At 41.5% G+C, this 19,775-nt stretch overlaps 1 protein-coding gene across 1 annotated transcript; it reads left to right on the top strand.

Moving 5' to 3' along the window:
- The first annotated feature begins 5,687 nt into the window (after positions 1-5,687).
- On the top strand, positions 5,688-15,820 carry LIPG (lipase G, endothelial type). Its single transcript, XM_075840943.1, has 10 exons — positions 5,688-6,062; positions 7,498-7,691; positions 7,990-8,169; positions 8,730-8,841; positions 9,270-9,494; positions 12,382-12,624; positions 13,095-13,218; positions 13,344-13,556; positions 13,956-14,060; positions 15,622-15,820. Exons 1-10 carry the CDS (start codon positions 5,969-5,971, stop codon positions 15,632-15,634), a joined length of 1,503 nt encoding a protein of 500 aa, XP_075697058.1. The 5' UTR covers positions 5,688-5,968; the 3' UTR covers positions 15,635-15,820.
- Positions 15,821-19,775: the final 3,955 nt, after the last annotated feature.

Below are 19,775 nucleotides of genomic sequence, written 5' to 3' on the forward strand. Positions count from 1 at the left end.
AAGTCTTAGCTGTCTCGATCTAAGATAGCATTAGTATATCTGCCCAATTGTGTTATGCCTCATGTAGGGCCTGAGGGGGTTAAAAAAAACACCATAGAGGATGTCCTTGTGTCATGCTCCGCCCCCTCAGGCCCTGCATTAGACTTTTTACAGTGTCAGTTTTTCGGAGCGCTCCTTTAAGACTATAAGAAAATTGCATTGATGGCTGGTCCGACCAATGACGTGAACCTAACACTCTGAAAGGCCGGACCCCTTCCTGTTGGAGCAGATATTTGCATCACAACCCCCATCATTTAGTGGAAAGATTTGTAAAAGGGAGGACGCCTTTAATTACATTGCATTGGTATAGGAATCTTTTCTCACAGCTTTTTTTTGCATTGTAATTAATTTTTTTAAGCTGGAATTTGTGCAGTAAGCAAAATATTACCCCTACCCCGCCTTCCCCCACCAAACCAACAAGAAAAATATCAGATTAATAGAACAAAGCGAACAGAAGGTGTTTGTCATCAACGCACAGTACCAGTGACTTTCAACTCCCACAACAATAAAATACCCGGAAAACAGATTATAAATTGACAGATTTCACCAGTGGTTAATTCCACTGCCGGTTTATAAAATGCTGATGCTGAGAAAACTGTGAATATTTCATAATGACATTTTCCATTTATTTTTGAGCAATGATCAGGACTGTAAGGGCTTATTCAGACGAACGGGATACACGTCCGTGCAACGCGCCTGATTTTCACGCGCGTCGCACGGACCTATATTAGTCTACGGGGCCGTGCAGACAACATGTCCGTTCTTTGTGCGTATTTCGCGCATCACGCACCCATTGAACTCAATGGGTGCGTGAAAATCACACGCACCACACGGAAGCACTTCCGTGGGACAAGCGTGATTCGCGCAACAGCTGTCAAACTATGAATGTAAACAGAAAAGCAACCACATATTCTGTTTACAAACATCCAAACAGAGTGTCATAATGATGGCGGCTGCGCGAAAATCACGCAGCCGCGCATCCTATGTGATGACACATGGAGCTGTTAAGTACCTTTTGTGCACGCAAAACGCCGCATTTTTTGCGCGTGCAAAACGCACACGCTCGTGTGAATACAGCCTTAGTGTAAACATGTCCTATGCTTGTCAATCCAAAGGTGGGAAAACATTGTCACTGAAGGGCCCACACGCACAAGGAGTTAACCCTGCCAATAACTGCGCTATAACTGCACTCCAAAAATAAGACAGTAACTATTGATTTTTTAGCGTTTTGTGGTGCATTTTTAGCAGCAAAAAGTGCTGCGGCCAGATGCTTTAAGTCAATGGGAATATATAAAAGGTTCTACAAACATGGTGTTTTTCTTAGGTGGCCATTCTTTGTGTTCTTTTTGTGGGAAAAAAGCATGTGTTGCAAAGAAGAATTTTTGCATCGCATGATCTTTGAATTACATGATTTGCAATGTGAAAAACGCCACCTAAAAAAACACAGGTAGTAAAACACACTATTAGCAAAAAGCACCGCTAAAAACACCCCCATAAAACGCTTGTACCAAATTTTTTTAGATCACCCCCACTAGGCAACCCTTGTTACGGCTATGTGTGGGGGGGCCCCAGTGTAGGTTCACAAGGCCCTTAGTGAAGTGGATGGGGCTACCTGAGCTGCATCAAAATCTGTACCTGCCCCATAGTAGTCCCAGGGACTGACTTTTTAGAACGCACACCCTTGTCTTTCTACCTGCATAAGGCCCCATGCAGACGACCTTATTTTTCATCCATCCGTAAACACGGATCCGTAGTCATCTGTAAATTCGCATATACGGAAGGGTGTCCGTAAATACGGTCCGAAGTGCATCCGTAATGCATCCATATTTACTTATCCACAAAAAAACAGAGTAATCTAGGGTATTAGGGGGCCTAAGGCTTTATTCAGACGAATATGTATCAAATCGGGCGTGAAAATTTTTTCACGTATTTCACTGCATTTTTCACGGCCGATTTGCACCCGTGCGGGACCTGTTTTCACGGATCACTCATAGATTTGAGTCTATTGAGGGATCCGTGAAAACGAACAAAAAAAAGGACATGTCCAATTTTTTCCTGGTCCGTTCATGTGGTCCTTTAAAACAACAGCTGTGTGAACAGCCCCTTAGAATTACACGCAGCCGTGTGAGGGCTGTTAAAAAAACGTCTGTCACATGGACGATTTCAAAGTTCGTCTGAATAAAGCCTTAGATCATTGCCGAGCTATGAACTAAATGCTGTTTTTCCCATTGATTTCAATGGGCAGATGTTTGTAGGCGTTCAGCTTCCGTTTTTGGGGCGTTTACAGCCCGAAAAACGTCTGAAAACACTCGTGTGCACATACCCTCAGGGGTTAGGAGTTCATGAGCGAACATTACCTGGCCCTCCTGCTGGGTGTACATCTGGAGAAGGTGTCATATTAAATATCAGGGTTAAAGTAAATGCGCTGTATGTATAGCGAGGACTGTGTTTTAGTTTGGGAAGGACAGACCAGGGTTGAATGACACACAGCGGCAGGAGGAGGACTGCTGAGGTCAGGGATATGGGGTTGTCAGCTGTGGGATTCTCCAGGCTCATTATGGCTGAGTTTACACTCCACGATGTAATGTCCGTCTCAGTTCTCACTACCGATTTCCATTTGCACGCTACAGCTGTCATGGCAGCGATAACCAGCAAAGAAGCAGATATATGGAACAGATTTATCTTCAACAAAACCAAGAGTCCAACTGTCAGTAAATTCATGAACAGTCAGTAAAAACAAGTCATTTATCTTGTGAAGTGTATGTCAAACACAACTCAATGGGGTGCGTCAGGATTCAAAAACATCTCAGGCCTCTGTCATTGCCGCTGGGTTCCCCCACATAATATATATGATCAATGGGGGTTCCAGGAGTGGGAGACACTGTGATCTTCTTATCATAGTCCAGGATCACACACACAGTTTTGATGCAGTTTTTGGCTCAGTTTTCTGAGCCAAGGCCAGAAGTAGATTCAAAACGAAAGGTATAAAGAAAAGGCTGATGCATCTCCTTCCTTTCGTGTCCACTCCTGATTTAGATAAAAGAGAACGGAGCAAAAAACTGCACCAAAATCTGCATCACAACTGCGTGTGCGATCCTGGGCTAAGTGAAAATATTTTTTTCACATCAAACTATCTACGCATGAAATCTTTACATCTGGGGTTACCTTAAACTGTTCATAGGAAATTTTTTTTTATCAAAAAGATACATGAACGATTTTGTCATCTTCTAAAAATCGGTGTGAATGCACTCCACAGTGGATTGTTTCGTTTTTTTCCCCTTAATCATTATTGCTTTAGGGTAAGGCCATACGGAGTGGCCCTGACCCAGCCCGCAGCCAACAACCGCGCCGGGACCAAGTTCGGCGTGGCTGTGAATTAGCCTGTCAATGGCTGTTAATTATTGCGTGTAAAACGGCCCTTTACCTGTAAAATCATGCGGCCATAAAGGATGTATTGATTAATGGCCGCACGATTTTGCAGGTACAGGGACGTTTTACTCACAATAGCGCACGGCCATTAACAGGCTATTTGACAGCCACGCCGACCATGGCGCCAGTGCTGTTGTGCGGCCAGTTCAGGGCCGCTCTGTTTGGACTTACCCTTAGGGCTTATTCAGACGAACGTATAATACGTCCGTGCAACGCGCGTGATTTTCACGCGCCTCGCACGGACCTATGTTAGTGAATGGGGCCGTTCAGACTGTCCGTGATTTTCACGCAGCGTGTGTCCGCTGCATAAAACTCACGACATGTCCGATATTTGTGCATTTTTCGCGCATCACGCACCCATTGAAGTCAATGGATGTGTGAGAATCACGCGCAGTACATGGAAGCACTTCCGTGTGACGCGCGTGATTCGTGCAACAGCAGTAAAAAGTATGAATGAAAACAGAAAAGCACCACGTGCTTTTCTGTTTACAAACATACAGAGTGTCATAATGATGGCGGCTGCGCGAAAATCACGCAGCCACGCATCATACGCTGCTGACACACGGAGCTGTTATGGACCTTTTGCGCGCGCAAACCGCCGTGTTCTTTGCGCGCGCAAAACGCACACACTCGTGTGAATCCGGTTTTAAGCCCGCTAGCGTAAGATGTCTCTTAATAAATTAGTTGCATCCTAGGATGGCCATATTGTAAACTCTTTGCCACATACGAGCTCGTGTAGATTTTTGCTATAATTTCTGCCAATTTATGGCCCCGCCTTTTACACTAAGCCCAGCCCACTTTTTTGAAAAGTGATAAGAGGCTTAAAAAGGATAAAAAGTCCAAAAACTTTTTGCAAAAAAGGTGTGCAGCAAAATTTCCAACTTGTTTTCGTGTACTGTAAAAAGTGGCATACACGTCTTGATAAATTTCACAACACAGGAAAGTGGATGAGATTTTATCCACACACTGCCGACCTTTTCTTCAGCGCTGACGTGTCGATACGTGACCGCTGCAGCGACCATATCATCGCCGGGGGCTGGGTGCAGAGAGGAGGCGTTGCCAATGGAGCGCCAGAGGAGGTGAGTTTAGACATTTGGCTGTTTACACAGGGAAATTCACACCAAAATCTGCCTGATTTGGTGCGGATTTGCCGCGGTGGATTTCCCTGCAGCTTTCTGCGAATTTGCCGATTACATTTTCCGCAGCAAAACTTAAACTAAACATTTATCCAATTGTGGCTTAAACTTTGTGTCTGTGGGGACCCTAAAGGGTATGTTTACATGTGGCGCGTTCACAGGCAGTTTTGTTGGGGCATTTTTTGGGGGGTAAAAATGATAGGAATATATTTTCTTTTTGTTTAAAACAAGAAAATGCAGCGAAGGTTATGTGCACATTTGAACTTATTCAGTCAGCGAAAATCTATGATCGGAGACCCCCACCCACGGCTAGCATGAAAGGACTGCACCGCTCTGTCTAATGGGGTCTTCACACACCAAAATAGCAGCGTGAAGTAAACTGAAGCTAAAGGGGCACAATATTAGTTCTAGTAATTATAGGGGGCATCGGCTGACAGACTCATGACCAACATCATCTACCATTTCACACCATACATTGTGTAACAGCTGAGCTTTTAGGCCCTGTTCACACTCTGTTCACATTTCTGCTGCTGATGTGCTGCGGTTGTGGGGCTATCATACTATTTATTACCACTGCAGATTATTTTCCACCACGCAGCCAAAATCCTGCCTGGAAATTTTCTGTGCAGGTGAATGAGTTGCAGAAATCCCACTTACATGCGTTTGTTGCCAAATTTTATATACATTTCGGCATGTCATTTGTGCTAAAATCTATGTGAACGGGACCAGGGGGGACAGTTAGTTTATCTTACAGCACAATACCTAGTTTCCAGAATACAAATCACAACTGCCAGCTATGTACAAACACAGAAAATCAGTACATTCTTGGAGATTTCAGCTCTGAAGCCTGCAGAATTGTGAATGCAGTGGCTTAACTTTGTTCATTCTTTATATAAGGTATTCGATAAGGAGCCAGCAGTGCCATAGTATGGATTCCTCCCTCCCTTCTGATGTCACTACGTTCCTAATGTGTTCATCTGATGTGCTGCTGTGCAGTGTCATCCAGTTTCCAGTCTGCAGACATTGTTTGGCTTCTTGTCTCGGAGATCGACTCCTTCATTATTTTCCATTCACTTTTTGCAAGCACTCCCTTTATAAAAGGGCGTGTGAGAGGTGTGACCAATCAGAGCGCAGCATTGTGAACCTATATAAATAGGCAGCGGTCTGCCGATGGGTCATGTGACCAGCGCTGGAGTATTAACCGGCCGGTGCAGCTTGTTACATTGTATCGCTGTGTGTTCTCTATGTGAGGAGGGAGCGCTGCTGAATACTACAAGGAGCTCTGCGGGTCTCCAAATCAATACAGATCGATATTTCCAGAGAGCCCTACTTGTTGCAGGATCTGGTGTTGACTGGCAGCAGCTATGCCCCTCTTATATGGGTTGATGTGGATGTGTCTGGTGCTGACAGTGCCACTTGGAGAAGCCTCTGTGCTGGCAGAGGAAGGGATATTGAAAGGTGAGTAACTTCTTCACTTTACTAATTGGGATGTGTGATCACCTGGAGAGCTGAGTTATTACAATCACCCCCCCCCCCCATAGAATGAATGGGGATTACATGGTACACGTGGCTATACCCATCCCCTGTGTATTGGGGTTGTACAAGTGTCTATTGTGATCCTCAATTGCACTTGATGTGATGAGACAAGAGGAAGGAATAAATAGTTTTGTTTTTTTAGTATATAGTTGTGTGTGTGTATATATATTATAGGTGTGTGTGTGTGTGTATATATATATATATATATATATATATATATATATATAGGTGTGTGTGTGTGCAATCGTTACATGCATAAGTTAATTATAATTCTACTGTTGTGGATTTTTCGGTAGACCATGAACAAAAAAATAGTTTTGTCTCATTGATGGGCTATTGGTTCTGAAAATGTTGAATAATTTGAATTCCCCCCCCCCTCCTCCGCTCCATGTGTAGTTTATTCTCTACTAGATCTATAATCGTACCGTAGGCGCACAATGCTAATTGTATTACTTCTCCTCAGAAGGGAGTCGGGGAAACAATGGGACTTGGAGATTATTAAAGCACATGGTGGTGGCTCCAGACATCGGAGACCAATCTGGCGTAGAATAAGCTCTACAGAATTAAAGCTTCCACTTTGTCCTCTTGCGTTTTGTATAATAAGACATCTGTGCGACACGTTGCAACAAAAGAGCGACTTGTACTGTGCACCTGTAACTCGCCCACAGAAATAGATGCTGGTTGATAATTGGGGTGGGGGGGGGTGAGACTGTTGGGGGCAATTAATTATTCAGAAGCTGTGTAACTATTTGGCTGCCAGGTTCATTATAGCCGCTGGTAGGAAAAGGGTGAGCACATCAATTGTGATCAGTAAAGCTAGTTTTTTTTATATATATATATATATATATACACTTATACTTTGTGGTTACAACACCATTCCTGTGACTTTTGTTTGTTTATGTTTTAATGACTACATTGGTAAAGTCTCATGGTTAAGACAAGTGGGTCATTCCATTCTCTCACAGAGTTGGCTTCTGTAATTAATGGTTGTAATGTTCCTTTGTGGTTGTATTAGTCATGTTATGTGCCTGCAGCTAAAACTATGGGTTCTATATACCGGAGTGTAGGGGCAGTACCTATGTTCTAGCTAGGGGGCAGTGGAGATTCTCTTCGACAGCGTCTTAAAAGTTTTAATGAATTTCCTTTACAGTGAAACAATAGAATACAACTAGTCGACCTGATGAGAAACATGACAAGGGAAGGGTAACCAGCTTTTGTAAGAGGAGGCCTGCCCTTTAGGGTAGATGGGTAGCCAATGGTCTTTAACCAAGCTGAATAGTTCAGATAGTTCCAGCATGCCTTGCTCTATTGTGGTGATTAAGTCCGGCAGTTTAATGTTCCTGTTCATTGCATGCAGATGACACAATCGCTAACTTATTGAAAGATGCTGATGAAGACTTGACACCTAAGAAACCAAATATACAGTTCAATGCCCGCTTCTCTGCCAATCTTGATGAAGGGTGTTACTTGGACCCAGAACATGATGAATGCCTGCAGAACTGTCACTACAACTCGTCGGCAAAGACTTTCATTGTCATCCATGGCTGGACGGTATGTTCTCGAGATACCTACTGTAAACTTCAATGCAATATCTGCAAGGTGTGGTTTTACATGGAAAGTAGGTTATAATTGGTTGATCTATTAAATTGAGTTTTTTGGAATATACTCTTAGACCAAGAAATATTTGGGCAAACCATGTCATAGGGTAAACCCATTGGTGTAGTTCTAGTGACATCTGTACACAGTTGACTTGTAGTGCTTGCCAGTTGGGTCCCTAATATATTACATTTGCCAGAAGACACTTGGCGGACATCCTTGTATTGCTAAACCTCTAATCTTTTGTCTTCAGATGTCTGGACTGTTCGAGGGTTGGTTACATAAGCTGGTGGGGGCTCTTCAGCAGAGGGAGCAAAATGCCAACATCATAGTCGTAGACTGGATGGCTCTTGCTCATCAACTCTACCCTGATGCCGTCAATAACACAAAGTTGGTTGGGAAAGAAACTGCCATTCTGATAGACTGGTTACAGGTGAGAAGGATTCACTATTTACATACTGTGCTATCTGAAAACATTTGCATTTACTACTACTTCTATACAGTTAGGGTATGTGCACACAGTGTTTTCAGTCATATTTTGGGGCGTTTACACCTCAAAAAATGTAAGCAGGACGCCTACAAACATCTGCCCTGTGATTTCAATGGGAAATACGGCGCTCTGTTCCGGCGGGGTGTTTGTCTTTTTTACGCCTCGTCTTCCAAAAACTGCACGTAAAGACACCCGTGAAAAGAAGTGTCACTACTTGGGATGTTTTTGGAGCCGTTTTTCATTCATTCAAAAACGCAGTGAAAATCGCGAGTGGCTTAAAAAAAATGTCAATCAGGAGCTGTTTTCCCTTGAAAGCCGCTCCGTGTTTAAAGACTTTTTTTGATTTTGTGTGTGCACTTACCCTTATGGTCAAGGTTGTCTATTATGTGTTCGTGTGCATGAGGCATAAGTCTTGGCTTGATCCGCCAATTAACATTTGACTAGCGTTACTATTCTACATAGTGAATGTCCAAATTTGTTAAATCATACCTATTGTCTTCCAGGAGAAAGGAAATATGTCTCTTCAAAACGTCCATATTATTGGCTACAGTCTTGGTGCACACGTGGCAGGCTTTGCAGGAAATTATGTCCAGGGAACGCTTGGCCGCATTACAGGTATGTACGGTTGTATCTACCAGATCCTCAACTATTTAGATTGATCTAAATACCTAGTAAGCTTGATCGGAACATTAGACCATAATACAGTCTTGAAGTATCCTGGAAAACGAAATATCACGAGCTTATGAGTTTTTGTTGGTCAAAGATGGAATTAAAAGATCACCTAAAGCAATATTGCTTCTAGACTTTTGCCATCCCTTCCTTTGAACCTATCAATGGATATGAGGATATATACTTGCGTTTATACCGTTAATGCGTTTACGTTCAATTTTGTATAGGGTTTCCAAAGGACTTGGTGAGGTTATGGAAATTATTAGTTTTTTTTTCTGGACTGGTATGCGTTTTAGGAATGTCCACTGTCGTGGGCTGATATGTTTTTTTTGACATAAGGAATGTGAACATTTGCTCCATAACTTGCATTCCAGGCTTGGATCCAGCAGGACCAATGTTTGAAGATGTAGAAGCTCACAAACGTCTCTCTCCTGATGATGCTGAATTTGTAGATGTTCTCCACACTTACACCAGAGAGGCGCTAGGAGTCAGCATTGGCATCAAGATGCCTATTGGGCACATAGACATATATCCAAATGGTGGTGATTATCAACCAGGCTGTGGTTTGTCGGATGTTATCGGTGCACTGGCCTATGGAAGTAAGTAATATAAAAAGCATGTTTCAAGCCAGAATTTCTGTATACAACTTAGTGAAAGAAAACGGAACCTAGAACAACCCTAAATGTAATGGTACGTGTAACACCAATATATAGATCCTATTGAGGACAAAAGTCGACCTTGTATGAATGTATATTTTAGCTTGATGATTCAACAAAATATATATTTATCAAACATGTACAGGTAAATAAAAATGACACCTTCACAATGGAACAGAGAAAAAAGATTTGGATTGGATTTAAATTACATTCTATTATGTATTGATTCTGTATAGGACCTTGACACAGTCTGTACTTTTGTTATGCGCACTGCATCTTTTTGCTCTGTTCCATTGTGAAGGTGTAATTTTTATTTACCTGTACATGTTTGTATATTTTAGCTTGATTCAACAAAATATCTATTTTTATCGTTCATACAAGGTCGTCTTTTGTCCTCAATAGGTCCTATACACCTTACTGAGCCAAACCTGACATCTGCTAGGAGCTCTGACTTACCATCTATGTAATAGTGGCTGTATAAACCCTTACTACTTACTGGAAAATATTCACCCAAGTTTTCCATGAATAAGTTGTAGGCAAGAAAAGTTGAAAGGTTCTTCTGATACTGTACACCTTTCATTGAGTATCTAAATGTTCTGTTTGGGCAGATCTTGTTTATACTGAGTGCTATGGCTATTTGAGCTGGAATGTATGTGAATGTGTTTCATCTCAGTGATGTCACTAAATGGTTGCCTGTCTTCTCCTGAATATTCCTGTATCATCCAAAATGTCTGTCACTGTTTGCCCTTTATGGAAAAGATATTACTATTCTTGTACATGGGGGGGGGGGGGGGGCAGTAGTATAGAACTACTATAATACTGCCCCCTATTTACAAGAATATATCTACTATAATACTGCCCCCTATGTACAAGAATATATCTACTATAATACTGCCCCCTATGTACAAGAATATAACTACTATAATACTGCCCCCTATGTACAAGAATATAACTACTATAATACTGCCCCCTATGTACAAGAATATAACTACTATAATACTGCCCCTGATGTACAAGAATATAACTACTATAATACTACTATATACCAGAATATAACTACTATAATACTGCCTCTTATGTACAGGAATATAACTACTATAATACTGCTCCTATGTACAAGAATATAACTACTATAATACTGCCCCCTATGTACAAGAATATAACTACTATAATACTGCTCCCTATGTACAAGAATATAACTACTATAATACTGCCTCTTATATTCCTGTACATAGGGGGCAGTATTATAGTTGTTATATTCTTGTATATAAGAGGCAGTATTATAGTAGTTATATTCTGGTATATAGTAGTATTATAGTAGTTATATTCTTGTACATCAGGGGCAGTATTATAGTAGTTATATTCTTGTACATAGGGGGCAGTATTATAGTAGTTATATTCTTGTACATAGGGGGCAGTATTATAGTAGATATATTCTTGTACATAGGGAGCAGTATTATAGTAGATATATTCTTGTAAATAGGGGGCAGTATTATAGTAGTTATATTCTTGTACATAGGAGGCAGTATTATAGTAGTTATATTCTTGTACATAGGGAGCAGTATTATAGTAGTTATATTCTTGTACATAGGGGGCAGTATTATAGTAGTTCTATTCTTGTACATAGGAGGCAGTATTATAGTAGTTATATTCTTGTACATAGGGAGCAGTATTATAGTAGTTATATTCTTGTACATAGGGGGCAGTATTATAGTAGTTATATTCTTGTACATAGGAGGCAGTATTATAGTAGTTATATTCTTGTACATAGGTGGCAGTATTATATTCTTGTAAATAGGGGGCAGTATTATAGTAGATATATTCTTGTACATAGGGAGCAGTATTATAGTAGTTATATTCTTGTACATAGGGGGCAGTATTATAGTAGTTATATTCTTGTACATAGGGGGCAGTATTATAGTAGATATATTCTTGTACATAGGGAGCAGTATTATAGTAGTTATATTCTTGTACATAGGGGGCAGTATTATAGTAGTTATATTCTTGTACATAGGAGCAGTATTATAGTAGTTATATTCCTGTACATAGGGGGCAGTATTATAGTTGTTATATTCTTGTATATAACTACTATAATACTGCTCCTATGTACAAGAATATAACTACTATAATACTGCCCCCTATGTACAAGAATATAACTACTATAATACTGCTCCCTATGTACAAGAATATAATACTGCCACCTATGCACAAGAATATAACTACTATAATACTGCCTCCTATGTACAAGAATATAACTACTATAATACTGCCCCTATGTACAAGAATATAACTACTATAATACTGCTCCCTATGTACAAGAATATAACTACTATAATACTGCCTCCTATGTACAAGAATATAACTACTATAATACTGCCCCCTATGTACAAGAATATATCTACTATAATACTGCCCCCTATTTACAAGAATATAATACTGCCACCTATGTACAAGAATATAACTACTATAATACTGCCTCCTATGTACAAGAATATAACTACTATAATACTGCCCCTATGTACAAGAATATAACTACTATAATACTGCTCCCTATGTACAAGAATATAACTACTATAATACTGCCTCCTATGTACAAGAATAGAACTACTATAATACTGCCCCCTATGTACAAGAATATAACTACTATAATACTGCTCCCTATGTACAAGAATATAACTACTATAATACTGCCTCCTATGTACAAGAATATAACTACTATAATACTGCCCCCTATGTACAAGAATATATCTACTATAATACTGGAGTTTATCTTTAAGCCTTTCTCTGATTGTCATTCTTTTATACTAAATGTTTTCTCTTTACCGCTTAGACATTGGTGACGCTGTAAAGTGTGAACACGAGCGTTCTGTGCATCTGTTTGTGGATTCTCTCATTAACAAAGACAAGGAGAGCTTTGCCTTCCAATGTACAGACTCCAATCGCTTCAAAAAAGGAATCTGCCTGAGTTGTCGCAAGAACAGATGTAACGCCATTGGTTATAATGCCAAGAAAAGCACCAGTAAGAGAAATAGCAAAATGTACCTGAAAACCCGGGCACAGATGCCATACAAAGGTAAGACAGACTATGCTGTATGGGTGGAAATTAAAGATTAGTGGGGCCAGAGATGTCCGATGTATAGCCTACAAGGCTGACGCCTGTAACTCTGCAGCCGCCTTTTTCTTTGTAGATTGGGAACATGTGATCTTGCGTTATGCTGCCTATAAATCACATGTAGAATGGGTGCTGGTTGGCACTGCCTCATTTTTGCACCGTTATTTGCAGATTGGTTTCTCCCATATCTCAATGCAAAAGGTTTCGTTGTAAACTTATGGATTTGCAACAGTTCAGGAAAATGCTATTAGGGCTTTTGTAGAAGTGATTCTGGGTAAGAGGGTGACTATAATGGAACTGTACTGCAGATTTATTCGGAACCAATCAGAAACTAAACTATATTTAGTTGTCCTTCATTTTGGACAATGATCTAGTAATGTCACCTGTCCCTGTCATATCGTTGACCTCTACGATCTAATATCCTCTTGCAGTTTACCACTACCAGCTCAAAATGCATATCTTCAACTACATGAATGAGCAGGAGTCTACAGAACCCACTTTCTCCATCATCCTGGCTGGAACTATGAATGATTCCATCCCTCTGTCCTTAACTGTGTAAGTATTGGCCGAACAAGTAGCATCCGTTGTATTATATCTGAGCTCCATCCTTAATCTGACTTCACCTAAAACTTTAATTATTTAAAAAAATCGTGTTTTTTTTTTTTTTTTTTTTTTTTCAGACCCGAGAATATTGGCTACAACTTCACGAACACTTTCTTGGTTTACAATGAAGATGATGTTGGTGATCTTCTAACTATTAGGCTGAAGTGGGAAGGAACTAAACAAACGTGGTTCAGTCTGTGGAGCTCCAGTTATTGGTTTGGTTCCAAGGGCAGCGAAAAAGAACTACACATCCGTCGAATCCGCGTGAAGTCTGGAGAAACACAGCAAAAGTGAGTATCTGTTCTGTTCGAGGAGAGTAGAGCTGCTATGGTCGCCTATAACTGGCCATGTTTAGATTAGCCAAATGTAATAATGGACCGACTAGTGTGGAATTAGTCATGTCAACCATGAGATGATTCTGTAACATATTGATGTGACCACATCCTAGGGTTCTGTTCTTGGATGATCAGTCTACAAATAGATGTGACGTTTCTTATAAGGGCTTGCTAAGCTTATTGGGGCGGGGGGACCGCTGTTCCAGTCCTCCCTTATTATAGTATGAAGGGCCTCTTACTGGACACCCATTGTACTATCATGGACTGCATGGTAAAAGTTGTTTAGCTATTGTAATTACTATGAGGTCAAAACATTGCAACTTATTTTTTTTTTTTTTTTTTTTTTTTTTTTAGGTTTACGTTCTGTCTGAAAGATTTTCATGAAAGCCGTATAACTCCTGGTGGCGAACTGGTGTTCGAAAAATGTAAAGATGGCTGGGAAGTAAAGACCCGGAAGCGGTAAGAATTTAGATACCCTCATTCATAGATCACAAATGTGGTTACCATTGAACCTGTTACAGCGTTCTTAAAGGGTATAATTTTACCGATGACTTAAAGAGGCTCTGTCACCAGATTTTGCAACCCCTATCTGCTATTGCAGCAGATAGGCGCTGCAATGTAGATTACAGTAACGTTTTTATTTTAAAAAAACGAGCATTTTTGGCCAAGTTATGACCATTTTTGTAGTTATGCAAATGAGGCTTGCAAAAGTCCAAGTGGGCGTGTATTAGGTGCGTACATCGGGGCGTTTTTAATACTTTCACTAGCTGGGCGCTCTGATGAGAAGTAACATCCTCTTCACTTCAGAACGCCCAGCTTGTGACAGTGCAGATCTGTGACGTCACTCACAGGTCCTGCATCGTGACGGCCACATCGGCACCAGAGGCTACAGTTGATTCTGCAGCAGCATCAGCGTTTGCAGGTAAGTCGATCTTACCTGCAAACGCTGATGCTGCTGCAGAATCAACTGTAGCCTCTGCTGCCGATGTGGCCGTCACGATGCAGGACCTGTGAGTGACGTCACAGATCTGCACTGTCACAAGCTGGGCGTTCTGAAGAGAAGAGGATGTTACTTCTCTTCACAGCGCCCAGCTAGTGAAAGTATTAAAAACGCCCCGATGTACGCACATAATACACGCCCACTTGGACTTTTACTTTTAAACACACCCACTTGGACTTTTGCAAGCCTCATTTGCATAATTACAAAAATGGTCATAACTTGGCCAAAAATGCTCGTTTTTAAAAAATAAAAACGTTACTGTAATCTACATTGCAGCGCCGATCTGCTGCAATAGCAGATAGGGGTTGCAAAATCTGGTGACAGAGCCTCTTTAAGGGCCACTCATAAGTTCCAAAGTTCCCATTGGTGGCCCCACACAATCCTCTCCATTAATAGTAGTGGCTAAAGGCTTATGGGCCCTGGTGCAGAAGTTCAGCTTGGAGGAGCCCCCTGCGCAACTTTCCTTCATGACTGTGGCCCATCCATAAATTTGTTGCATTAATGCTTCTTATATACTTGCCCCACAAAGTAATAGTGCTCCTACGCAGTAATACCCACTTTGTGCCATCCCAGCATAGACCCCCTAAATCGGACCCCGACATGCAGCCACATCAGGCAAGGCCTGTGTAGCAGTACGTAGAAGGTCCTGACGCTGGATAGTTTTTGCACTGGGTCGCATATAACTGCCATGATGCTGCCCAGTGTCGGACCTTCTATGCGCTGTGGCACAGGCCTTGCATGAAGTGGGAATCCCTTCCCCCTGCAAGCTGTTGCACCCCTTGTGACAGTGATTGGGCCCACAGTGGCATTATTGTAATACGTCTAAGTGGTCCCACCATGTAAGTGGGCCTAGGGCAGTTGCCTTTCCTGTTGGCTATCCCTCTGGGTGGGACCTGTTCACTGTGGACTTTGTAGAGCGCTTCCAGAACACCCACCTCCTGTGATATTTAACATTTTATTATCTGAATATCCTTGTTTCCGAACTGAAACCTTTAATTGACTCAATTTCTTATCCGTTAGGGTGAATCTATAATGGCACGGATCCATCACGTGAGTTCTGCAATCATCTAATCTTACTGTGGGAAGACGTTACAACCAGGCGGAACTTTACATGGGAACGTCTCTAAAGCACTGAATTATGCTGCTTATTTTTATTTAAAAATGAAAATGTCTTAAGTCTTTGAGATGATGCAGTCATTGACCGAATGGGGGGGGGCCTTTTTTTCCCCCCCCCCCCCCCCCCCTCCCCACAATGGTCCTTTCATGGAGACATTGAAGACGTTTACATTCCCCTCTCCATAGAAGAATTCTTATGAAGAAGGAAGTTTTTCATGAAAGGACAATTTGTTATGATCTCATTAATCCAATCTGCTGCTGTTACTGTATGTTACAAACCTGCTACTAAGAAGGCCCCCAACTTAATCGCTCATTATTTTACCCCCTCTGAATTTGTAAAAGTCAATCTAGAGATTTATATATTTATATATTTTTATAGTGTGAACTATGGCAAGGACTGTATAATCTGTGTAGTAATTTTAATTTATAATGGTGGTTAACATTGTATATGAAGATCCAGTTGTCAGTATTGCTGAGCTGTGGGGTGGCCCAATCACATGGCATACAGTCAATCAATTTTTTATTTTTTCCCCATCTGCCTGTTCCCTTCTATCCATGAACATTACTGATGTGTTTCGAGATGGACTCCAAGAAGTTTCTTCCCCTGTGCATTTCCATGATCTTCCATGTTGCATCCATGCTTTAACCTAAGTGACATCATTGCGTCTCGACAATATTGTTGGGTGCTGACCAGATCTATTGGAGCTTTGGCTTGACTCTTATTCCATCCAGAATATGAATTTAGATTTTAAAATGGTCAATTGGGATTTTTTTTCTGTAATAGATGAGGGGGGGTCTCTAGCGCTACAGGTATGGGTAGCCTGCGGTTTTAGTGTACTGGGAAGATTGAAATCCCATGATGCTTGTCGCTGATCAAGGTGACCTCAACCTTGGAATGATGTTTGAGCAGAGGATTCCCTGTTGTCCATCTCGTACATGCATTGTAAATACCTGTATATACATTGTACATAGATCTTGCTGCAAAGTTTAAAAGCAGCCATTCCCCTTTGAAGTAAGTTAATGTAACTACAACCTCCATCATGACCTTAATTTATGACATTTCTGTATATTATAATGAATTTGTATGTGGTTTTATTTATTCTGAACTTGTATGTGTATTCACAGGGCTAATTTTTTTATTTTTTATGAAAGTGTTTAAAAAATTAAAAAATAAAAATAACTTTAGTTAGAATGACTTGTGTGTGGTTTCATTTTAGACTTGGTCCATCATAGACAATACTCTTCCTTATTACGATCCATTAGAGTTGACGATGAAGGTGTCCATCCACTCCAGCTCCTCTACTTCAAATGTTGCTTCCAGGTTACTCGGGCACCAATAATGCACCAAAACATTGGCAAATATGCCCCTGGAAGGAAGAGGGGGCAGGGGATTGTAACAAGAAACCAAAGGGTTTTTACATATGCGTGAAACTTCACTTTTGTTGTATCCATTAAAATAATTGTACTAAATAGTTAGAATTGAAAAGCGTAACCGGTTGTATTACAGACCCACTAATGGCACTTATAGACTGCTAGAAGCCCACTGCACCTACAGCTTTATACAGGGAACATATTATTTTTTTTTTATTTTTTTTTTATCCCTTATCGAATGCAGTTCTCAACTGTCTGCTGCTAGATCTGATTAGCACTGTTGCAAAATCACAGTTAAAGGGGTTTTCCCACTTTAGACATTTATGGTCTATGGAAGAATGGTAGATCCTCGATCAAGCTAAGGCGGCTAGTGGTAGTTATATCAGGAGAGGCGGCAATGCTTAGTGGATTCTGTAACTCCCATAGATTTGAAGCGCTACACAGTTGTACCTCTGCTGTTTCCTGCTATTGAGCCCCATTCTCCCAATAGAGGGTCCCAATCAGACATTTTTGCCATATCCTGTAAATTTGCAGACTTGTTCCTGTTATAATTTTAGCTGGGATTTTTTTTTTTTTTTGTAAATTCTTTATTTTTTTACTTTTTTTTGTATTAAAGTATTCTAGGGGGGGGGGGGGGTGGGATACAGAAAAAAAAAACAGGGTTGGGTGGGGTAGTAACACAATAACAAGTCATGTTAAACATATTCCCCTTGGGGGAACTAGCTGACTAATACAACTAATCAGTAACTGTCTAGATAGCATATTTATTTGAATTGAAAAACACATATATAGAGCTATATTTGCACCGGATCTCGAGAAGGTATCTGCTTGTTGGCCCGATGTGTGAACTATGGCTTCTTATGACCTGGTGTTAATTCGTTATGTTTGTGGTAAGTGTGATTCTATGTCTTTTGAGCCATAAAATGTAGACCAGTCATTCCAGATGCTCATATTTAGCTGGGATTTTTAAGTTCTTGGTGGCGCTGAACTGCATAGGGAGGGCTGCAGGGAAGAGGAGGTGGATAACACATTGTTAGGGTATGTGCACACACACACTAATTACATCCGTAATTGACGGACGTATTTCGGCCGCAAGTACCGGACCGAACACAGTGCAGGGAGCCGGGCTCCTAGCATCATAGTTATGTACGATGCTAGGAGTCCCTGCCTCGCTGCCGGACAACTGTCCCGTACTGTAATCATGTTTTCAGTACGGGACAGTTGTCCTGCAGCGAGGTAGGGACTCCTAGCATCGTACATAACTATGATAGGAGCCCGGCTCCCTGCACTGTATCGGTCCGGTACTTGCGGCCGAAATACGTCCGTCAATTACGGATGTAATTAGTGTGTGTGCACATACCCTTTAAAATAAACAATGTCTAGTAGCTGGATTGGATAAAAGGTTTAAAGGAGGCATGGTTAGAGGGATGTTAGGGTTGAGTTCAAGGGCATAGCCCTTCTTAACTTCTGCTGCAGAGTGAAGTAACACTTTTGAAGTCACACTCCATTGTAGTGAGGAGACCCCTGTTTCTGACTTTTTCCAGCGTGGCTGAAGATTTGATGCATCAAGTGGCCCAGCGGGTGGTGTCTGAGGTTACCACATGGCTGGAGGATCTGCTGAGGAAGGACTAAGACATTTAATGCATCAGCCCTGGGACTGCCATGTGCAGCAACCAGTGGCAGGCCGCAACGTGTTACCCACCCTCCCACCAGATTAAGTCCCAATCCCCCTCTCAGGCCTGCCTGCTCCTCAGGGGCTGCTCCCCCCCCCCCCCCAAACCTGTGCTGGGAGGCACATGGGTCAGGTGTGGCCAGTTTCATCCTCCACTCTGTTGGGAGATGTGGTTCCCCTCCCCGTGCCTTATGATTGAGTGGGGTGGCCATGGTGGCCTATCATAAGGCCTGTGCTAGAGAATTGCTCTTTAGGTCTGTGAGCAGAGCTGTAGTCATACTTTCCCTCACCCAGTGCAAAGTTGCAGTGTGGTGCTCTCCCCACTGACACACCTAAAACAATTTAATCCCATAAAATAGTGAGGTGTGTGTGTGTGTATATATATACACCTTGTTTTTTTTGGTTTTTTTTTGACATGGTAATGCAAAGTTACAGAATAAGGGTCAGTTGATACGTTGCCTAAATGTGGATTTTTCGCGACTAATTTGTTGTGGAAAGTTCCCAGCATAACACAGTAGCAGCAAAGTGGATGAGCTAGAACAAATCCCATCCACGTGCTGCGTAAATACAGAGCAGAAAACAACACTCAAATTGAAAGGATGATGCAGAAGTTTATCCTGCAGCATGTCCATTGTATTTGCGCAAACTCTTATTATTTGCAGGTTTTCCCCATTGAATGCAATGGGGAGGTAAAACCCGCAACAAATAGCAGTTGCATATTTTGTGGCAGAATCGCAGCTATTCTCCCCCAAAAAAATGCAACTCAGAAAAAAAACAAAAAACTTACCCAGACGTCTGTTTCTGCCTCCAGGCCGGCCTCCTGGGATGAAATGCTGCAGTTTGTTAACCAGCAAATCCAGGCCATAAATGACTTGTCCTGTGTTTTTGCGGCGTAGATTCACGGCCCCCATGCGAATCAATGAACATCACGGTCGTGTGCACGGCTACATAGAAGTCAAAATGTCTAATACTATCCGCTAAATTGTGAACATAACATGGACAAAAACTACAGTTG

Source organism: Rhinoderma darwinii, chromosome 1 (genome assembly GCF_050947455.1).
Source record: "Rhinoderma darwinii isolate aRhiDar2 chromosome 1, aRhiDar2.hap1, whole genome shotgun sequence".
Taxonomy (NCBI): domain Eukaryota; kingdom Metazoa; phylum Chordata; class Amphibia; order Anura; family Rhinodermatidae; genus Rhinoderma; species Rhinoderma darwinii.

What these genes read in the sequence shown, in the direction of transcription:
- LIPG (XM_075840943.1), top strand. Translation starts at nt 5,969, where the DNA reads ATGCCCCTCTTATATGGGTTGATGTGGATGTGTCTGGTGCTGACAGTG. An exon ending in TTCTGATAGACTGGTTACAG is followed by an intron (nt 8,170 to 8,729) that starts GTGAGAAGGATT and finishes ATTGTCTTCCAG; the next exon opens with GAGAAAGGAAATATGTCTCT. An exon ending in GGCACAGATGCCATACAAAG is followed by an intron (nt 12,625 to 13,094) that starts GTAAGACAGACT and finishes ATCCTCTTGCAG; the next exon opens with TTTACCACTACCAGCTCAAA.